Genomic DNA, 17,186 nt, shown 5'->3' with positions numbered 1-17,186 from the left:
TCGGTAGACAGTCGGCCAAAGAAAGTCGGCCAAAGAAATCACTCTGATTGGCTGTTCAGCTTCGCGAGTCAGTGCATGAGAAGCGAAGCGGAAGTGAGGGACCAAAACAAACGATTAAGAAGGCACACACAGACGGCTAATCCTTTTCCTTTTCATCTCACCCGGACGCAAGAGTTTCTTTTTTATGTTTACATGTTTTCGATCGACGAGAGAGAGTGAAAACGGAACCCAGACGCTATTTGTTGTTTGTTTATATCACGCAGCCTGTTCTTCTTCTCTCTGTGTATCACGCAGCCTGTTCTTCTTCTCTCTGTGTATCACGCAGCCTGTTCTTCTTCTCTCGGTGTATCACGCAGTCTGTATTCCGGTTGTTGCCTCTTTTGAATGACAAATACACACTACCGCCGCCTGCTGGTAAGGAGAGTTATTGCCACTCGTCGACTGAAGTCTTTGCGGTGTGTTCGTAGGCGGGCGGCGTAGCCGTCGCAGGCGACGTAGCGGACGTAAAAGTCGGGACGCATTCGGTACGCGTTCTTTGGTCTCAGGTTGGTGTGTAGCGGCCTTAAGGGTAGTCGTTGAGAATATAGTTGGTTATCTTATGCTGTACGATATTAAAGGTCACCTATCATGCTATTTTTAGGCAATAGCATAGGTCTCAGATAGTGTGGTCAACATACCAAACAGATCACCCATTCATGCCTCATATCCAGAGTTGGGTGTAACGCGTTACAAAGTAACGCGTTACTGTAATAATATTACTTTTGTCGGTAACGGAGTAGTGTAACGCGTTACTTTTATAATTCAGTAATCACACTACAGTTACTAACATTGCCCCGACACGCGTTACTTCGTTACTTTTATAAAATCAGTCATAATCACACTGACAGACAAGAGGGGTTTCCGCCGCAGGTTTATATGTACGTAATCTGCGCGACTTGCGCGTCCACATCTCCACGTGCAGTGCTGCATAAACATGGCTGAGTCAGCGATAACTTTCGAGGGGTGGAGGTATGCCCATTATTTTGAGTTGGTCCGAAGAATAGACAGGAATGTGACGGTGAGGTGCAAACTGTGTCCAGGCCAGAAGCTGTTATCCACTGCTGCAAACACCACGTCAAACCTCAACAAACACCTGCAAAGAACACATGCTAAGGTGAAGCTAATAGCTAAGGACCCCCGAACCCAGAGTGAGGATGTTGTGAGTGCGCCGCCGCCGACTCTGAAGCGGCACAAATTAGAATTTGGAGGACCGGTAACCAAAGCAGAGATGGACAGGCTTGTAGCATCCTTCATAGTAGAGGTAATGTTGCCCATTTGCACAGTGGAATCACCATCGCATCGTTCAGAGATATACTGCGCAAAATACAGATAGCAGGAGACAGAGGACAGCCATAGTCAGAGCTATCTGGATCAGTCTTATGCGACAATGGAAACTGAACTAAAGAGAACATTTGAAACTTTAGCAGTCTGCGTGATCTGCCTGTAGGGAGGGGCGGGCCGGCCCTGAGAGTAAAGTAACGAGTAAAGTAACGAGTAAAGTAACGAGTAAAGTAACGAGTTACTTTATGTAGAAAGTAACGAAGTAGTGTAATATATTACTTTTTTTTAAAGTAATATGTAATATGTAATATATTACTTTTTTTTAGTAACAACCCCATCTCTGCTCATATCCCTCTATTTCTCTTCCTGTTTCAAAAGTGCTGATTCTGGGTACAAACAGCTCTCTTGAGAATGAGACCCTGTGTCTCAATGAGATGTTCACCTGTATAAATAAAGGCTAAAATAAAAATAGGAGGGGGCGGAGCTTATGCCGGCTCATGCGGGACCTGGCAGATACTGTCTAAAATGCTGCCGTGATGAAACGCCATATCATGGATTATCAAGGATTCTCTCTGAAACAGTATGGAGCTCAAAGGCTTTCTCTCTTGCCGGTTATACCACAAGGTGAGTTCCTTTTTATTTCCTGCTTCTTCACACACATGCTCTCCAGTACAGGTTAGCTCTGAGTGTTAGCGATGCTAATGTAAACACCGACCATATTACGTCCAAAACAGTCGGGCATTGTTTCTGATAGCAACGTTTCTGATAGGGCCGTGGGTCCACATTTCAGATATTACGTCATATCGGACGCAAATCTGGATCTGTGGGCTACATCGTTACATCGGAGGCTACATCGTAGGCTACATCGTTACATCGGAGGCTACATCGTTACATTGTAGGCTACATCGTTACATCGGAGGCTACATCGTAGGCTACATCGTTACATCGGAGGCTACATCGTTACATTGTGGGCTACATCGTTACATTGTGGGCTACATCGTTACATTGTGGGCTACATCGTTACATTATAGGCTACATTGTTACATTGTGGGCTACATCGGAGGCTACATCGTAGGCTACATTGTTACATTGTGGGCTACATCGTTACATCGTAGGCTACATCGTTACATTATAGGCTACATTGTTACATTGTGGGCTACATCGGAGGCTACATCGTAGGCTACATTGTTACATTGTGGGCTACATCGTTACATTATAGGCTACATTGTTACATTGTGGGCTACATCGTTGCATCGGAGGCTACATCGGAGGCTACATCGTAGGCTACATTGTTACATTGTGGGCTACATCGTTACATCGTAGGCTACATCGTTACATTGTAGGCTACATTGTTACATTGTAGGCTACATCGTTACATTGTAGGCTACATTGTTACATCGTAGGCTACATCGTAGGCTACATCGTTACATTGTGGGCTACATCGTTACATTGTAGGCTACATCGTTACATTGTAGGCTACATTGTTACATTGTAGGCTACATCGTTACATTATAGGCTACATCGTTACATTATAGGCTACATCGTTACATTGTAGGCTACATTGTTACATTGTGGGCTACATCGTTACATTGTAGGCTACATCGTTACATTGTAGGCTACATTGTTACATTGTAGGCTACATCGTTACATTATAGGCTACATCGTTACATTGTGGTCTACATCGTTACATTGTAGGCTACATTGTTACATTGTAGGCTACATCGTTACATTATAGGCTACATCGTTACATTGTAGGCTACATTGTTACATTGTGGGCTACATCGTTACATTATAGGCTACATCGTTACATTGTAGGCTACATTGTTACATTATAGGCTACATTGTTACATTGTAGGCTACATCGTTACATTATAGGCTACATCGTTACATTATAGGCTACATTGTTACATTGTGGGCTACATCGTTACATTATAGGCTACATTGTTACATTGTAGGCTACATTGTTACATTGTGGGCTACATCGTTACATTATAGGCTACATCGTTACATTATAGGCTACATTGTTACATTGTGGGCTACATCGTTACATTATAGGCTACATCGTTACATTGTAGGCTACATCGTTACATTGTAGGCTACATTGTTACATTGTAGGCTACATCGTTACATTATAGGCTACATCGTTACATTGTAGGCTACATCGTTACATTGTAGGCTACATCGTTACATTGTGGGCTACATCGTTACATTGTAGGCTACATTGTTACATTGTAGGCTACATCGTTACATTGTAGGCTACATCGTTACATTGTAGGCTACATTGTTACATTGTGGGCTACATCGTTACATTGTAGGCTACATCGTTACATTGTAGGCTACATCGTTACATTATAGGCTACATTGTTACATTGTGGGCTACATTGTTACATTGTAGGCTACATCGTTACATTGTAGGCTACATCGTTACATTATAGGCTACATCGTTACATTGTAGGCTACATCGTTACATTATAGGCTACATTGTTACATTGTGGGCTACATTGTTACATTGTAGGCTACATCGTTACATTGTAGGCTACATCGTTACATTATAGGCTACATCGTTACATTGTAGGCTACATCGTTACATTATAGGCTACATTGTTACATTGTGGGCTACATTGTTACATTATAGGCTACATCGTTGCATTGTAGGCTACATCGTTACATTGTGGTCTACATCGTTACATTGTAGGCTACATTGTTACATTGTAGGCTACATTGTTACATTATAGGCTACATCGTTACATTGTAGGCTACATCGTTACATTGTAGGCTACATCGTTACATTATAGGCTACATCGTTACATTATAGGCTACATTGTTACATTATAGGCTACATCGTTACATTATAGGCTACATCGTTACATTATAGGCTACATCGTTACATTATAGGCTACATTGTTACATTATAGGCTACATCGTTACATCGTCTACATCGTAGGCTACATTGTAGGCTACATCGTTACATCGTAGGCTACATTGTAGGCTACATCGTTACATCGGAGGCTACATCATTACATCGTCTACTTCGTAGGCTACAGTGTAGGCTACATCGTTACATTGTGGGCTACATCATTACATCGGAGGCTACATCGTAGGCTACATCGTTGCATCGTAGGCTACATCGTAGGCTACATCGCTGGTACATTGTTTGGCACATCGTCGTGGAGAACATCGTAGGATTCATCCTAAACTACATCAAAGCGTACATCCTGCTCCTCGTAGGGTTTGTTGTCAACAGGAGGAATCGTGGGGTTCTACGTAGGGTTCTACGTAGGGTACTACGTAGGGTACATGTTACTGTAGACTGCAGGGTTCACTCGTTTTATACAGAGGTTGCTTAGAAAGGATCGGGTACATCGTAGGGTTTGAGAAAGGCGACGTGGTTTCATGCTCCGTGCGGTGCGGTGACGACAGACTGATGAGACCCCGGATGGATTGACAACAGACTGGTTATATATCCTGTATCACATGAAGTGCAGTGTGCAGAGCAGCAGGAGTGCAGTGTGCAGAGCAGCATGAGTGCAGTGCTGCAGAGCATCGTTATTAACCCTTCAGCTCCATGACACTAACCTTCAGAAACCTCTGATGACGAGAGGAAGGAGAGACGTCTATAAACCCCCTCCTCTTCCTCTCTATGACCTTCATCATCTGCACTCTCATATAAAGCCTCTCAGGATGAAACAATGAAGATGATGAGGGGTAAATACCTGAAGAAGACGAGGTGCTGCTGCTTGTAAGGATTCCTCCTCCTCTTCCTCCTGCTGCTGTTGTCCTATAAATCTCCTCCTCTTCCTCCTCCTGCAGCAGCCCCCCCCCCCCCCCTCTCTGACGTCACACACAGGAAGAAGCCATGACAGGAATACACAAGCAGCCTCCATCTTTAACCCTTCCCTCCCCACACACAGGTGAGCCGTTTGCTTTGGCTTTTTAGAGAAACATTGTAAATGTGAATTAAAAAGCTAGATGTGGTGCCGGCTTGTGAAAGGTCAATAAATAAGAATAAAGCAGATAACTCATTTAGAGACGGGGATATATCAGAAAATACTAGAGGACTGAAAATAAAATAAAATAATAATAATGTTTAATAATAAAATATATAAACAGTAAATACAAATAACTGAATGACAGTTAGAGCAGTGAAGTGCATTATGGGTAATGTAGTCATTGACTGACGGTGTGATTTCTCCTTCAGTTCGACCTGCTGGACGTTACCCATAATGCATCTGGAGTTTAACTGGAGTTTATCTGTAATATAACTGGGGCTGTTTCTCAATCGCGAGGATATTGGCTTCCAAGCCAATATTTCAAGGATGCTACGTCATCAAGTGGCGCAGCAGGACCGTTCCAATCTCCAGCATACTTGGAATTCCACCGAGGCCGCGTCCTTGGTTTGGGGGAAATTTCGAGGCTGCACATGGGTAGACTTCGCGTCCTTAAAATCCCCACAATGCTTTGCGCACGGACCAATTTCCCCAAATCTGTGGTGGAAAATGTAAGGAGGCGGGGCCTCTCATATGACGCACACCTGCACACTTGCTAGCCTGTTCCACTCTTTGTTTTCCGAATGTCAGGAAAGATTCTTGCCTCGCTTCTGAAGCAAGATGCTCGGCAGACATGTGCTACCAAGCAAGCGTACTCCACATTGAGAAACACCCTGTGTGTGTGTGTGTGTGTGTGTGTGTGTGTCTGTGTGTGTGTGTGTGTGTGTGTGTGTGTGTGTGTGTGTGTGTGTGTGTGTGTGCGTGTGCGTGCGTGTGTGTGTGAGAGTGTGTGTGAGAGAGAGTGTGTGTGTGTGTGTGTGTGTGTGTGCGTGTGTGTGTGTGTGTATGCGTGAGTGTGTGTGTGTGTGTGTTCTCTATTTGTATCTGAACCTCAATGATTATGTTTAATATATTTTTTATTGAATTTATTTATTTTTTAAATATTATTTGAATTTATTTAATTGTAACAGGTTTTGTTTCTTATTTCTAATATATTTTAACATATGTAACTATACATTAATGGTGATGTATCATTATCATATTTATAAATAATTATATAATGTTATTATTATTATTATTATTATTATAATTATACAATTTGTTTGATATTTTATTGTATTTATATATTGTTTAGTCTTTCTATGTATTCCCTGCATGTTGTTCCACCGCTGTCCAGCTGGGGCGATGATGCGCCTCTCCGCCGCTAACCACCACCGAAGAAGAAATGTATTTATTAGGCAATTTGCAGCGGAAGAAGAAGAACATTTGGCGGGTAGTTTGTTTGTTTTTGTGGTGAGTTTTCTAAATGTAATTACTTCATTTACTCACTTTTCCTCCTAAAACAGCGGTTGAACCTCGCGGTACCGTAAAGATAACAATGTGAGGCTCTAGTTTAGTGAAGTTAGTGAGTTTAACGGCAGCTCTGTGAAGAGTTTGAGACGAAACAGAAATTTGTTTACGGAGAAAAACTCAGAAATCCGTTTAAATGTTAATGTTTTTATCGTTGTAATAGTCCTGTAAGCTATATAGTTGACCGCAGCTCATGGAGTGTAATAAGGTATCCGTTGACCTTTCTAGAGACATCTTTATTTACCTAACAGGTCTTCAGCCATGGAGACCATCACTCCGCGGCCGCACCACATCAGTGACGTCCTGATAGTATGTGTGCGCGGCACTATATTAGATTTTGACTCACTTTTCCTCCTCTACTTCTTCACAGATGTGGATGAATGATGTGAAACATAACCAAGTGTTAAATCAGACTTTAGTTCCACCTGGAGTAAATCCACAAGCTACCCTGCAGTATACAAAGTCATTCAAACTAGCTGCACCTTTACCAGCTTTGAGAACACTTTCATGATCAATCATTATAAAACATATCATATATATTATTCTGAAATGGACCAATCTGCACAATGACTACTTTTACTGTACTTTCACTATATTTTGATGAGAATACTTTAATGCCATATTATTTTAAGTATCTTAAAAACACAGTGGAAAGGAGATCATTAACACTTTAGAAATTATACAAATAAACCTTCAAATAAATATGTAGATTAAAATGTAAATACATATTTTTTTATAAAATAGAAAAATAGATAATAAAAATAGTATTATTTTAATTAGATATAGAACAATTTATAATAAAAACACTGCCTGATGTTATTGACCTTTCGTGAACCTGACGTTTATCTGCAGAATAATTAGGGTTTTTTTATTGTTATTTTTCACGTCTCCCTGCTTTAAAGGGGACCTATCATGCACAATGCACTTTTTGATGTCTTTTCTACATCAACACGTGACCCCGATGTGTCCCCGGTGTGTCCCCGGTGTGTCAGGGAACTCACGCAGCGTCAGAAAATAAAGCCCTCTCTCTTTTCCTCCGTACCCAAATCTCTAAAAACGGGGGAACAACGGAGCTGATCCAGATTTGCGTCCGATATGACGTAATATCTGAAATGTGGACCCTATCAGAAACGTTGCTATCAGAAACAATGCCCGACTGTTTTGGACGTAATATGGTCGGTGTTTACATTAGCATCGCTAACACTCAGAGCTAACCTGTACTGGAGAGCATGTGTGTGAAGAAGCAGGAAATAAAAAGGAACTCACCTTGTGGTATAACAAGAGAGAAAGCCTTTGAGCTCCATACTGTTTCAGAGACAATCCTTGATAATCCATGATATGGCGTTTCATCACGGCAGCATTTAGTTTAGACAGTAGCTGCCGGGTCCCGCATGAGCTCAGACCCCTACTTTTTAAAGCTTTATACCCCAAATCAGCACTTTAGAAACAGGAAGTGAAATAGAGGGATATGAGGCATGGCTAGAATGATCTGTTTGGTGTTTGGAGCAAAACACTTCATAGACATGTTTTTATATATTTGTATATCTGAGACCTATGCTATTGCCTAAAGATAGTACGATAGGTGACCTTTAATGTTCAAAAAGCTCTTTATTGTTCTCATACTGCCTGTACTGCAGCTCCTCTTTTCACCCTCTGTCTGAAACCAGAGCTGCTCTGATTGGTTAGCTGGCCGGCTCTGATGTGATTGGTCAACCGCGGGTTATGTTTCTTATTGCTAATATGTCTATATTTGATCATATTTAACTATAAATACATGGGGATGGATCAATATAATATTTGTAATTAATTGTATTATTTTATTATTTGTAATATTATATATTTAATTTAATTTAGTATTTATATATTTTTTACAATGTGTTGGAGCGCTAGCCAATAGGAGCCAAGGGTTCCATAGTGACGTCACTGTGATATTGTGACTTGTATTTTTGATATTTTGTGTACATGTACCTGTAGATACTGAGGTGGTCATGTGATGTTCTCCTGTAGATACTCAGGTGGTCATGTGATGTTCTCCTGGAGATACTGAGGTGGTCATGTGATGTTCTCCTGTAGATACTGAGGTGGTCATGTGATGTTCTCCTGTAGATACTGAGGAGGTCATGTGATGTTCTCCTGTAGATACTGAGGAGGTCATGTGATGTTCCCCTGTAGATACTGAGGTGGTCATGTGATGTTCTCCTGTAGATACTGAGGAGGTCATGTGATGTTCTCCTGTAGATACTGAGGTGGTCATGTGATGTTCTCCTGTAGATACTGAGGAGGTCATGTGATGTTCTCCTGTAGATACTGAGGAGGTCATGTGATGTTCTCCTGTAGATACTGAGGTGGTCATGTGATGTTCTCCTGTAGATACTCAGGTGGTCATGTGATGTTCCCCTGTAGATACTGAGGTGGTCATGTGATGTTCTCCTGTAGATACTGAGGTGGTCATGTGATGTTCTCCTGGAGATACTGAGGTGGTCATGTGATGTTCTCCTGTAGATACTGAGGTGGTCATGTGATGTTCTCCTGTAGATACTGAGGAGGTCATGTGATGTTCCCCTGTAGATACTGAGGTGGTCATGTGATGTTCTCCTGTAGATACTGAGGAGGTCATGTGATGTTCCCCTGTAGATACTGAGGAGGTCATGTGATGTTCTCCTGTAGATACTGAGGTGGTCATGTGATGTTCTCCTGTAGATACTGAGGAGGTCATGTGATGTTCTCCTGTAGATACTGAGGAGGTCATGTGATGTTCTCCTGTAGATACTGAGGTGGTCATGTGATGTTCTCCTGTAGATACTCAGGTGGTCATGTGATGTTCCCCTGTAGATACTGAGGTGGTCATGTGATGTTCTCCTGTAGATACTGAGGTGGTCATGTGATGTTCTCCTGGAGATACTGAGGAGGTCATGTGATGTTCTCCTGTAGATACTGAGGAGGTCATGTGATGTTCTCCTGTAGATACTGAGGTGGTCATGTGATGTTCTCCTGGAGATACTGAGGAGGTCATGTGATGTTCTCCTGGAGATACTGAGGTGGTCATGTGATGTTCTCCTGGAGATACTGAGGTGGTCATGTGATGTTCTCCTGGAGATACTGAGGTGGTCATGTGATGTTCTCCTGGAGATACTGAGGTGGTCATGTGATGTTCTCCTGTAGATACTGAGGTGGTCATGTGATGTTCTCCTGTAGATACTGAGGTGGTCATGTGATGTTCTCCTGGAGATACTGAGGAGGTCATGTGATGTTCTCCTGTAGATACTGAGGTGGTCATGTGATGTTCTCCTGTAGATACTGAGGTGGTCATGTGATGTTCTCCTGGAGATACTGAGGAGGTCATGTGATGTTCTCCTGGAGATACTGAGGTGGTCATGTGATGTTCTCCTGGAGATACTGAGGTGGTCATGTGATGTTCTCCTGTAGATACTGAGGTGGTCATGTGATGTTCTCCTGTAGATACTGAGGTGGTCATGTGATGTTCTCCTGGAGATACTGAGGAGGTCATGTGATGTTCTCCTGTAGATACTGAGGTGGTCATGTGATGTTCTCCTGTAGATACTGAGGTGGTCATGTGATGTTCTCCTGGAGATACTGAGGAGGTCATGTGATGTTCTCCTGTAGATACTGAGGAGGTCATGTGATGTTCTCCTGGAGATACTGAGGTGGTCATGTGATGTTCTCCTGGAGATACTGAGGTGGTCATGTGATGTTCTCCTGGAGATACTGAGGTGGTCATGTGATGTTCTCCTGGAGATACTGAGGTGGTCATGTGATGTTCTCCTGGAGATACTGAGGAGGTCATGTGATGTTCTCCTGTAGATACTGAGGTGGTCATGTGATGTTCTCCTGGAGATACTGAGGTGGTCATGTGATGTTCTCCTGTAGATACTGAGGTGGTCATGTGATGTTCTCCTGGAGATACTGAGGTGGTCATGTGATGTTCTCCTGTAGATACTGAGGAGGTCATGTGATGTTCTCCTGGAGATACTGAGGTGGTCATGTGATGTTCTCCTGGAGATACTGAGGTGGTCATGTGATGTTCTCCTGGAGATACTCAGGTGGTCATGTGATGTTCTCCTGTAGATACTGAGGTGGTCATGTGATGTTCCCCTGTAGATACTGAGGTGGTCATGTGATGTTCTCCTGTAGATACTGAGGTGGTCATGTGATGTTCTCCTGTAGATACTGAGGAGGTCATGTGATGTTCCCCTGTAGATACTGAGGTGGTCATGTGATGTTCTCCTGTAGATACTGAGGTGGTCATGTGATGTTCTCCTGGAGATACTGAGGTGGTCATGTGATGTTCTCCTGTCAGACCTCAGGAGGTCATGTGATGTTCTCCTGGAGATACTGAGGTGGTCATGTGATGTTCTCCTGGAGATACTGAGGTGGTCATGTGATGTTCTCCTGGAGATACTCAGGTGGTCATGTGATGTTCTCCTGGAGATACTCAGGTGGTCATGTGATGTTCTCCTGTAGATACTGAGGAGGTCATGTGATGTTCCCCTGTAGATACTGAGGTGGTCATGTGATGTTCTCCTGTAGATACTCAGGTGGTCATGTGATGTTCTCCTGTAGATACTGAGGTGGTCATGTGATGTTCTCCTGTAGATACTGAGGTGGTCATGTGATGTTCTCCTGTAGATACTGAGGAGGTCATGTGATGTTCCCCTGTAGATACTGAGGTGGTCATGTGATGTTCTCCTGTAGATACTGAGGTGGTCATGTGATGTTCTCCTGGAGATACTGAGGTGGTCATGTGATGTTCTCCTGGAGATACTGAGGTGGTCATGTGATGTTCTCCTGGAGATACTCAGGTGGTCATGTGATGTTCTCCTGTAGATACTGAGGAGGTCATGTGATGTTCCCCTGTAGATACTGAGGTGGTCATGTGATGTTCTCCTGTAGATACTCAGGTGGTCATGTGATGTTCTCCTGTAGATACTGAGGTGGTCATGTGATGTTCTCCTGTAGATACTGAGGTGGTCATGTGATGTTCTCCTGGAGATACTCAGGTGGTCATGTGATGTTCTCCTGTAGATACTGAGGTGGTCATGTGATGTTCTCCTGTAGATACTGAGGTGGTCATGTGATGTTCTCCTGTAGATACTGAGGTGGTCATGTGATGTTCTCCTGTAGATACTCAGGTGGTCATGTGATGTTCTCCTGTAGATACTGAGGTGGTCATGTGATGTTCTCCTGTAGATACTGAGGTGGTCATGTGATGTTCTCCTGTAGATACTGAGGAGGTCATGTGATGTTCCCCTGTAGATACTGAGGTGGTCATGTGATGTTCTCCTGTAGATACTGAGGTGGTCATGTGATGTTCTCCTGGAGATACTGAGGTGGTCATGTGATGTTCTCCTGGAGATACTGAGGTGGTCATGTGATGTTCTCCTGGAGATACTCAGGTGGTCATGTGATGTTCTCCTGTAGATACTGAGGAGGTCATGTGATGTTCCCCTGTAGATACTGAGGTGGTCATGTGATGTTCTCCTGTAGATACTCAGGTGGTCATGTGATGTTCTCCTGTAGATACTGAGGTGGTCATGTGATGTTCTCCTGTAGATACTGAGGTGGTCATGTGATGTTCTCCTGGAGATACTCAGGTGGTCATGTGATGTTCTCCTGTAGATACTGAGGTGGTCATGTGATGTTCTCCTGTAGATACTGAGGTGGTCATGTGATGTTCTCCTGTAGATACTGAGGTGGTCATGTGATGTTCTCCTGGAGATACTGAGGTGGTCAGGTGATGTTCTCCTGTAGATACTGAGGTGGTCATGTGATGTTCTCCTGTAGATACTGAGGTGGTCATGTGATGTTCTCCTGGAGATACTCAGGTGGTCATGTGATGTTCTCCTGTAGATACTGAGGTGGTCATGTGATGTTCTCCTGTCAGACCTCAGGAGGTCATGTGATGTTCTCCTGTAGATACTGAGGTGGTCATGTGATGTTCTCCTGTCAGACCTCAGGAGGTCATGTGATGTTCTCCTGGAGATACTGAGGTGGTCATGTGATGTTCTCCTGTAGATACTGAGGTGGTCATGTGATGTTCTCCTGGAGATACTGAGGTGGTCATGTGATGTTCTCCTGTCAGACCTCAGGAGGTCATGTGATGTTCTCCTGTAGATACTGAGGTGGTCATGTGATGTTCTCCTGTAGATACTGAGGTGGTCATGTGATGTTCCCCTGTAGATACTGAGGTGGTCATGTGATGTTCTCCTGTAGATACTGAGGTGGTCATGTGATGTTCTCCTGGAGATACTGAGGTGGTCATGTGATGTTCTCCTGTAGATACTGAGGTGGTCATGTGATGTTCTCCTGGAGATACTCAGGTGGTCATGTGATGTTCTCCTGTAGATACTCAGGTGGTCATGTGATGTTCCCCTGTAGATACTGAGGAGGTCATGTGATGTTCCCCTGTAGATACTCAGGTGGTCATGTGATGTTCTCCTGTAGATACTGAGGTGGTCAGGTGATGTTCTCCTGTCAGACCTCAGGAGGTCATGTGATGTTCTCCTGGAGATACTCAGGTGGTCATGTGATGTTCTCCTGTCAGACCTCAGGAGGTCATGTGATGTTCTCCTGTCAGACCTCAGGAGGTCATGTGATGTTCTCCTGTCAGACCTCAGAAGGTCATGTGATGTTCTCCTGTCAGACCTCAGGAGGTCATGTGATGTTCTCCTGGAGACACTCAGGTAGGGATGTCCCGATCACCTTTTTTTGCTCCCGATCCGATTCCGATCCGATCTTTATGCAATGCATTAAGAGGAAAAAAAAGGTAACAGATAACGGCTGGTCATCCAACGCGATGAATTCAGCTATCTTGGCTGTTCTGGGGCAGTTTCTCTTTCCTTTGAAAAGTCTCTGAAAGTGTCGGTTGTTTCAGTGCCGTTACCTGAGTGGCCGCTGTGTACTCCTCGTGTTGTTGTTGGTGGTGTTTGTATTAGATTGGTCGTGTTGAACGTAGCTCTGTTCTTTCCACCACGCGGAACCTCCGCCTTGCAAACATTGCATCTGGCTGTTACACTGCCTTCGCTTTCAATTTTATAATACTTCCAAACTCCTGACATTTTCTCTGTCCCGACTCCCGAGGCACCAGCTGAACGTAGCCTCTCGTTACACCGGCTGAACGTAGCCTCTCGTTACACCGGCTGAACGTAGCCTCTCGTTACACCGGCTGAACGTAGCCTCTCGTTACACCGGCTGAACGTAGCCTCTCGTTACAACGGCTGAACGTAGCCTCTCGTTACACCGGCTGAACGTAGCCTCTCGTTACACCGGCTGAACGTAGCCTCTCGTTACACACCGGCTGAACGTAGCCTCTCGTTACACCGGCTGCACGTAGCCTCTCGTTACACCGGCTGAACGTAGCCTCTCGTTACACCGGCTGAACGTAGCCTCTCGTTACACCGGCTGCACGTAGCCTCTCGTTACACCGGCTGAACGTAGCCTCTCGTTACACCGGCTGCACGTAGCCTCTCGTTACACCGGCTGAACGTAGCCTCTCGTTACACCGGCTGAACGTAGCCTCTCGTTACACCGGCTGAACGTAGCCTCTCGTTACACCGGCTGAACGTAGCCTCTCGTTACACCGGCTGAACGTAGCCTCTCGTTACACCAGCTGAACGTAGCCTCTCGTTACACCAGCTGAACGTAGCCTCTCGTTACACCAGCTGAACGTAGCCTCTCGTTACACCAGCTGAACGTAGCCTCTCGTTACACCAGCTGAACGTAGCCTCTTGTTAGCTTACTGCTACTATTAGACACTGCGCCCACTCTGTTGCCAGATTTGAGAGAAATAAGCAACCAGGTCTATGAAAACAAGCCCAAAAGAAGCAACACATATGATGTTGTGTAATTTTAACCCAAAACTAAGGCCTCAGGATGACTTTAAGACGTGAACATGGTCATTTTTGTTTTGTAACATTAAATAGAATGTATAAAAATATTTTATAAAAAAAAAAAAAAAAAAATCCGATCCCCGATTTTTTTCCCCCGATCACGTGAAAATCACGTGATCGGCTCCGATCCCCGATCACGTGATCGGATCGGGACATCCCTACACTCAGGAGGTCATGTGATGTTCTCCTGTCAGACCTCAGGAGGTCATGTGATGTTCTCCTGTCAGACCTCAGGTGGTCATGTGATGTTCTCCTGTCAGAGCTCAGGTGGTCATGTGATGTTCTCCTGTCAGACCTCAGGTGGTCATGTGATGTTCTCCTGTAGATACTGAGGTGGTCATGTGATGTTCTCCTGTCAGAGCTCAGGAGGTCATGTGATGTTCTCCTGTCAGACCTCAGGAGGTCATGTGATGTTCTCCTGTCAGACCTCAGGTGTGCGATGGAGTCGACGGAGAGCAGGTACGCTCACCTGCTGCAGCCAATCAGAGAGCTGACCAAGAACTGGGAGATTGACGTGGCGTCGGAGCTCAATGACTACCTGGAGGAGGTGAGAGCAGCCGGGACACCTCGTACATGAATACACCATGTGACCTGATGATTAATATGTGTGTGTGTGTGTGTGTGTGTGTGTGTGTGTGTGTGTGTGTGTGTGTGTGTGTGTGTGTGTGTGTGTGTGTGTGTGTGTGTGTGTGTGTGTGTTGTGTGTGTGTGTGTGTGTGTGTGTGTGTGTGTGTGTGTGTGTGTGTGTGTGTGTGTGTGTGTGTGTGTGTGTGTGTGTGTGTGTGTGTGTGTGTGTGTGTGTGTGTGTGTGTGTGTGTGTGTGTGTGTGTGTGTGTGTGTGTGTGTGTGTGTGTGTGTGTGGGGGGGGGTGGGGGTGTGTGTGGGGGTGGGTGTGTGTGTGTGTCAGTTGGATGAGATGTGCATCACGTTCGATGGGGGGAAGATCCGTTTGAATTTTGCCGAGGCGGCGCTTCTGATCCAGGGCTCGGCCTCCATCTACAGCAAGAAGGTAGCTTTAAACATTATTATATTATTATTATATTGCTTTAAAGGTGGGGTAGGTAAGTTTGAGAAACCGGCTCGAGATACACTTGTTGTTATATTCCATGGAATGCTCTTAACATCCCGATAGCAATGAATATCTGAAGTGCTTTGACAAAAAATCCATAAAGAAATATCATCTGTGGAAGCTGTAGTACTGTAAAAAGCACGACCAATCATCTGAGCCGGCCCGGCTAAAATAACTGGATGGCCTACCTGCCTGTCAGCCTTCCATCTGTGCACAAACTGATCTCGTGCCCTCATTGGTCATGTGCGCGTTCGTGTGTGTTGGAGGAGGGGCTCTGTGAGGAAGTGGCAGATTTTCTCCGGTTGTGTATTTTCAGATTCGAGCGCACTCGAGCCGGTTTCTCCAAACTTACCTACCCCACCTTTAAGGCAGATGATATTAAGTGTGTGTGTGTGTGTGTGTGTGTGTGTGTGTGTGTGTGTGTGTGTGTGTGTGTGTGTGTGTGGTGTGTGTGTGTGTGTGTGTGTGTGTGTGTGTGTGTGTGTGTGTGTGTGTGTGTGTGTGTGTGTGTGTGTGTGTGTGTGTGTGTGTGTGTGTGTGTGTGTCAGGTGGAGCTGCTGCACCGCCTGGTGTACCAAACTCTGGAGTACATCAACGACAGCAACAAGAAGTAGGGCTCCGTGTTAAAGGATCTATCTTTCTTTATTATTTAAATGAAACCACTTTATATTATTGTATCGAGGGCTTCAGATGTTGTATTATATTTGTTTACTTGCTTCCTCCTGACAGGAACAGAAAGCAGCGGGCGGTGTCTCCTGGGGACGAACAGGACGAAGAGGACAGAGACGCTGAGGACGTGGTGAGGAGCAGAGTTAGAGCAGTGAAGTGCATTCTGGGTAATGTAGTCATTGACTGACGGTGTGATTTCTCTCCTTCAGTTCGACCTGCTGGACGTCGATGACTCAGAGAAGTCCGAGAGCGAAGAGTCCAACACTGTACGTTACCCATAATGCATCTGGAGTTTAACTGGAGTGTATCTGTCATTTATGACATGGCTTAGTTGAATACTCGATTCTGATTGGTCAATTCAGAACCCGTGACATGTTGTTAATCCAGTAGTACAGACCGCTGTTAAGGACTTATTGACCGTTGCTAAGGACTTATTGACCGTTGCTAAGGACTTATTGACCGTTGCTAAGGACTTATTGACCGCTGTTAAGGACTTATTGGCCGTTGCTAAGGACTTATTGACCGTTGCTAAGGACTTATTGACCGTTGCTAAGGACTTATTGACCGTTGCTAAGGACTTATTGACCGCTGTTAAGGACTTATTGACCGCTGTTAAGGACTTATTGGCCGTTGCTAAGGACTTATTGACCGTTGCTAAGGACATTTCATGACCGTTGCTAAGGACGCTCACATCTGCAAAAAGAAGTCCGGTCGATTTCACTGTATTCAGTGGGCTGGGACAAGAAAACAGCGGAGAAGTAACGGGGCAGAAACCCTCCTTTTTATGCAGCGGTCCAGACACAGACATCAAACGGCGAGACATATTCAGTGTGCAGTTCCTTTGGCATTAGAGCAGGGGTATCTAGATCCTTCCCAGGGTCTGAC

At 44.6% G+C, this 17,186-nt stretch overlaps 2 protein-coding genes across 2 annotated transcripts in view; one reads left to right on the top strand and one right to left on the bottom strand.

Moving 5' to 3' along the window:
* The window catches only part of LOC117491917 (coiled-coil domain-containing protein 136-like), a gene marked incomplete at its 3' end in the record, with an annotated part of 10,549 nt that extends 5,434 nt beyond the window's left edge, over positions 1 to 5,115 (bottom strand). The window contains exon 1 of the mRNA XM_034142061.1: positions 5,034 to 5,115. The remainder of the gene's footprint in view (positions 1 to 5,033) is intronic.
* A 1,448-nt stretch (positions 5,116 to 6,563) lies between these two features.
* Positions 6,564 to 16,567, top strand: ncaph2 (non-SMC condensin II complex, subunit H2; the record flags this gene model as incomplete). Its single annotated transcript, XM_034142073.1, is given in 6 exon segments — positions 6,564 to 6,599; positions 14,996 to 15,110; positions 15,471 to 15,572; positions 16,181 to 16,242; positions 16,362 to 16,431; positions 16,511 to 16,567. Coding segments are annotated over 5 exon segments (399 nt in total), but the record flags the coding sequence as incomplete, so codon positions are not given.
* Positions 16,568 to 17,186: the final 619 nt, after the last annotated feature.

The sequence above is a fragment of the Trematomus bernacchii genome, unplaced genomic scaffold (genome assembly GCF_902827165.1).
Source record: "Trematomus bernacchii unplaced genomic scaffold, fTreBer1.1, whole genome shotgun sequence".
Classification (NCBI taxonomy): domain Eukaryota; kingdom Metazoa; phylum Chordata; class Actinopteri; order Perciformes; family Nototheniidae; genus Trematomus; species Trematomus bernacchii.
The sequence above is the reverse complement of the archived record's forward strand: the minus strand, read 5'-3'. Positions and strand labels throughout refer to the sequence as shown.